The sequence below is a fragment of the Capsicum annuum genome, chromosome 6, assembly GCF_002878395.1.
Source record: "Capsicum annuum cultivar UCD-10X-F1 chromosome 6, UCD10Xv1.1, whole genome shotgun sequence".
In the NCBI taxonomy this organism is placed as follows: Eukaryota; Viridiplantae; Streptophyta; class Magnoliopsida; order Solanales; family Solanaceae; genus Capsicum; species Capsicum annuum.
Genome location: NC_061116.1, coordinates 168894481 through 168900202, shown reverse-complemented (window position 1 = coordinate 168900202; position 5722 = coordinate 168894481). Strand labels below are relative to the sequence as shown.

The 5722-nt window shown below is 28.6% G+C and overlaps 1 protein-coding gene across 1 annotated transcript; it reads right to left on the bottom strand.

Annotated features, from left to right (window-relative positions):
* Positions 1–1637: 1637 nt before the first annotated feature.
* Positions 1638–4928, bottom strand: LOC107873033 (floral homeotic protein PMADS 2). The gene is made up of 7 exons (NM_001325023.1): positions 4666–4928; positions 4515–4581; positions 3682–3743; positions 3502–3601; positions 3335–3364; positions 3147–3191; positions 1638–1990 (listed from the first exon to the last, which is right to left on the bottom strand). Exons 1-7 carry the CDS (start codon positions 4851–4853, stop codon positions 1835–1837), a joined length of 648 nt encoding a protein of 215 aa, NP_001311952.1. The 5' UTR covers positions 4854–4928; the 3' UTR covers positions 1638–1834.
* Between the last annotated feature and the right edge of the window lie 794 nt (positions 4929–5722).

Sequence of the window (5722 nt, the reverse complement as noted above, 5' to 3'; positions counted from 1 at the left end):
CAATTTTGAATTCTTTTTCAACTTTTAAGTCAGTACCCATTAAGGAAAAGAGGAGAAATTGAACAATGTGATAGTGACATATATTTTGTGATAGTGATTCATATTTTTAATTTATTTATAAATTTTTGATACATTTAACATATGTTTAACAAATGTAAATTATTTATTTTGGTGTGAGATTGAATTTTCAATAGTTAGTGAGTAATTTTACGAAATGTATCATTATGATACATCTGGGATCAAATGTACCATTTTCACGATTTGTATCTAATTTTACTCCCCTTAATAATTGAAAATTAGTTTCTTCCTTGTTTAACTAAACACTAAATTACAAATATATCACAATGCATATGACATATACTGGTGATACATATGACACAATGCATCTGACATATTAAGTCAATACTGGTGATACACATGGCATATACTTTGTGATAGTGATTCATATTTTAAATTTATTTATAAATGTTTGATACATTTAACATATGTTTGATAAATGTAAATTATTTATTTTGGTGTGAGATTGAATTTTTAATGGTTAGTGAGTAAATTTATGAAATGTATCATTGTGATACATCTGGAACCAGATGTATCATTATGAATCTGATGTATCATTTTCACGATTTGTGCCTAATTTTATTCCCCGTAATAATTGAAAAATAGTTATTTCCTTATTTAACCAGCCACTAAATTACAAATGTATCATAATGCATATGTATCAAAGCTAAAGATATGTATCACAAATTTAAAAATTCAGGATATGATGTAATTTAATAAATTTGAGATAAAAAATTATAACCCTCAAACATTTCGGAATTTATGTAAGTTACCTTAGTTGTAACCATATTGGGCTTTTGAGGTTGTGGGGAGGGGGGTTAAGTCCTTCAACTAATCTTCAGTACAATAAGCATTTCGTAATTAGCATAGCAAAAGATGTATCCCTCTATATAAGTCTATATTAGTTCAGAACGCTAGAATAACTAGCTAGTTTAATTTTCTAATATATATTATTAACAATATGCCACTTTTCAAAAGCTATCTACAACAATAACATATCTAATATAATCTCACAACAGTTTGGTCTAAGAAGACTAGTGCGTACACAATTTTACTCTTGCCTTGTGAAGGTAGAAAGGTTGTTTCCTCTGGACCCTCGACTTCTAATAAAGCATATAAAGAATAAGAACGTAAATACAATAGCAAAGAAGTCATATGAAGAGAACAATAACAATAATATAAGGGCAAAACTCAGAAATAGCATACTTATCCCCTTAATTATGAGTTTCATAGCAACAGTTTCATAATTACATAATATAACAAGTTGTATTTTTTTTTTTTACAAATTATTGCTACAAAAATATAAATACATATGATTTTTACTGCCCTTATGATCGATATGTATTTTGTATTTTTGCAAACTGTTGCTACAAAAATACAAATACATACAAATACATATGCTACAAAATGTAATTTGATAAAAATGTTGCTATTTTTTGGTAATTTAATACTTAAGTATGCTATTTTATGTATTTTTTCCATAATATAATAACCAAATGCCATATACATAGAGCATTAGCAGCGCATATATCAAAGCTACATTTCAGTAACTCATTAAAACCATGGGAAGAGCCCATAAATAGTCAGTACTCCATCTATGTATTAGGTAATAAGTATTTGGACAATCAAAGTTTCCTTGCAACAAAGTCTTTGCTAGTTCATCATATATTATATCTATTATAACTAGCGTTAAATAGTCTTTAATTTCTAATACTAGTAGAAACCCAATGTTACTACAGATCATTCAAATTTAAACTGGAATTAATTAATAATGCAGCTACATTCTTTCATGTAGATTTGGCTGCATCGGCTGAACTCGTAGAGCAAATGGCATCTGCTGGTACTCGTAATCCTCCCTTTCTCTTTGATGGTACATAGCTTCCTCATGAATCCCTCTCATATTTCCACCCATGGCTGCCATCTCCTTTTGGTGCTGCAAGTTCACACATTAATTAATAGTCATTATGTATGAAAATGGATTACCTTACTATTCTACGGAAGAGATTGGTTTAAGCATAACGGGTAGTTAATTGAAACACAATATCATGGTTCTTATATATGTTGCTCGGACTCTCCAATAATGTTGCAGTATCTTTGTCAGATCCTTTAAAATGTATATATTGCTCATCAAGGATGAGGCGTGCACCTGGCAATATTTTTGAAGAGTTCGAGCATGCAAGTTCTTATTATCATGTTTCTTCTTTGATCAAACTCTAGCTAATTTTGAATTTCTACACGTATATTGGCATACTAGTTTAGCTGCACGTGCCTCACACGTGTAACTTTTGATTATTTAAAATTAAACGATTTTATCTATCACGAGGTTTTTAATGAAGTACAAAAAGTTTAAAACGGATATTTTATCGTAAGCACATATATATATGAGAAAAATAATTACATTGTTAGATTCGAACATACAAGAATATCAAACCTAGAAATCAAAATTCACAAACAAAACAGATGTAATAATGCATGGTGTGTTAAACTTAAAATCATTCTCTAAGCTAAAGAAAAAATAATAAGTCACGACAACCACTAGAAAAGGAAAAACAACTCAAAAAAGAGAGAGAATAACATACTAACCTAATGGATGACAATTACAATGGTTGAAGAAAACACAAAATACAAGCGTGGGACGGAACAATATATATTAATATAAAAATATGTTGAAAATTAAACCTAATCCTAATTTAAGAAAAGAAAGTTACCATATTTTAAAGTCCTAATTCATTACCATATTTTAAAATCGTAACCATATATTCTAGGATTCAAAATTATCTATATAATTAAATAATAATTGGAGAAAAAAAAGTGAAAATATGATTTTGTCTATTGTAAAGTGTTTTAATGAAGGGCAAAAAGTTTGAATCACTTTTCTAAGGGTCTTCACACTTTTAATATATTATAGATATAGATATAGATAGATTATAGGTATGTTGAAAAAAGAATTCTCACAATAATTTCAAAAAAAAAAAAAAAAAAGAATGAATGAATGACAAGAATTATTATATTAGTGTGATATATAGTTTCTCATGTCTGTACATGTATATCAGTTCATGTGGAAAATCAAGTTATGTTATATGGCTCACCAAAGCATATTGAAGTTGCTTATGTTCCTCCTCCAGAATTTGATCCTGAGTTACAATTTTCCACAAATAAATAGACATTAGAAACTAATACTAGCCCCAAAGGCCAAATGCTACGTAGTTATGAATTATGATCATTTTATTCACACATTTATAATTATATATATATTTATTGTTATTTGCGCACTTACATTTTTCCTGACCATCCTCAAGATCTCAGACTGTCCAAGAGTAAATATGAAACAAAAAAGAAAAAGACATAATAAAAATTAAAGTTTTTCTGGTAATCAAATTTACAAAATAACTAATTAAGACATGATCTCTTATAATTGACAAAAAATAGGGGAAAATTATTAACCTGCTTGGCACTGATACTAGAAAGCCCATTTTCTAATGCTTCTTCCATAACCATAAGCTCTTTGTGGTTCAGTGAATTGATATCTTCTCCTTTAAGGTGCCTGCACACATAATTGTACATAAAAGAAGAAGAATAGAATATAAAGAAGAAAATTAAAAGAGTAAAATTAATTAAATTTACCTGAGCTTAACCTGCATACTGTCATTCTCTTTCTTGATTCTATCAATTTCATTGCTCAAATTCTGTATAGTTAAGAGTTTCCATTTGTTGACGAAGCAAAAGAGTATATTGTTAATGCAAATTAACAAAAGGTGACAAATAAATATATGCAATAAATGTGTGTCATTTGAACTATGTTTAATTTATAGCTTCGTTTTGTGACCGAGAAATTAATCCATTTAGGGTCAAAACCCTGAAACCAACCGTAGCCTTTGAAATTCGGGGATAATGGATTCGCCCTTTTAACCTTCTAAACTTAAATATCATACTTAGTTCGCATGATGCAGTAGATCTTGTTTTAAAAAATCTTTTTGATATAACTTGTTTTGAAGATTCTTTTGTACCCCTTCTTCATCAAGTAGTGAATCTGTAATTGGACATCGCTAATTTTGCAACAACAATATACCTAGTGTAGTTCCAAATTTTCTCTCTTTTTAAAAGAACTTTATAATATTATTTACAAAAAATATAAGTAATATATAGTACAAGAAATTGCATGAAAAGGGAAGATAAAAAAGCTTTTTTTAAAAAAAAAAAAAAAGAGAAAGAGAGCTAAAGAGAGATGATATGCGTTTATTTCCAGATCTATTGATAGATGTAACATCTCAGACACAGGATGTAACATTAAAGAAGCATTCATGATATTCAGTAAAGACAATAGGGATCTAGAAAGGTACACAACATCCTATTTGTAGATCTGTTCCTAGATTTCATGTTTCAACTCACTTGACATGATTTTAACAAAAAAACTACTGGAAAATTACATGTAACACAAGGGCGTTTCCAATTTATACCTCATGCTTAGCATCCCATAGCCTCCTCCCAGAAGCTTTTTGGTAACCATCTAGTATATCACTCATCCTTAATATTATCAAAAAAGAATTATAATTCACCAATAAGCATAAAAATTAGGGCTTTTTTTCTATTTGAACAAAGATGACTTACGTAGTAGAAGGGCTACAATATTCATGCATCTTGCCAGAAGTACCAAAGATGATAAGGGAGACTTTGGCATCACAAAGAACAGTGATTTCTCTAGCTTTCTTGATGATCCCATTTCTTCTCTTTGAGTATGTCACTTGCCTGTTGTTTGAGTTTTCTATTCTCTTTATCTCTATTTTCCCTCTCCCCATACCTAAAAAAGCTACGTGATAATCTCTAACTTCTTTCTTCTTCTTGAAATTGAAATAAGTAGTGTTGTATTGAATAAGTTAGAATAAAGACGAAGAGAAGATATAGCAGAAAGTAATTAATGGCATTTTCTATTATAGGTTTGGCCGACCAGAAACTTTCTATGTTCTCAGCAAAGTAGGTTTTTTAATGGTCATTTGACAATGCCAAACCACTGATTAATATCCTGTCCTTTGATACTAGCTTTATTGGCTTGTTAAATGAAACATACAAAACCTCTTAGCCCTCTGTTACACTTTTTTATCCCTTAGGTCACCTTTCCATTTCTAATTAATGAGTTTTAGGTCTTGTTTCGACATGTGATGTGCAATTATGATTTGAAATAATAATATTAAGTTAAAGTTTTATTTAGACATGTAATTTAAATTTCTTAAATTATATTTTTTTTTCTCATAAAAATGAAATTAGGTCTCATAAGTCAGTGAAAACTATCAAACCTTCTCAATTCTTATACTATCCATTATAAATAAATGTTTGTGATTGTAAATCGCATATTTCTATGTTCCTTTTATAAATATATTAGTTTAGAAGCATGTGCCTCACACGTGGAGCCATTGTTTTTTAAAATTTAAAATTTAATAATTTATTTTAATTAAATTTAAAATTTAAGAAAATAATAAATTAAAAAATTTAGATCCTCAAAATTAAATTATTTATTAGACAAAGATTATTTGATATTGAATGAAATCATAACAAAAGTTAAGTTGACAAGTAGTATGATTGTCCTCAACTTTTTAACAAAACTACAATCTTTCAAATATATTATTAATTAATTTATTTTGTCTTTAAGCATCTTGTTTCCTACATCTTC

Excerpts from the sequence above, each read along its gene's own strand:
- LOC107873033 (NM_001325023.1), bottom strand. The coding sequence starts at position 4,853 with ATGGGGAGAGGGAAAATAGAGATAAAGAGAATAGAAAACTCAAACAAC. Across the intron at positions 3,365-3,501 it reads CTAGTATCAGTGCCAAGCAG|TCTGAGATCTTGAGGATGGT; the intron begins GTTAATAATTTT and ends ACTCTTGGACAG. Across the intron at positions 3,192-3,334 it reads TGAGGATGGTCAGGAAAAAT|GATCAAATTCTGGAGGAGGA; the intron begins GTAAGTGCGCAA and ends ATTGTAACTCAG.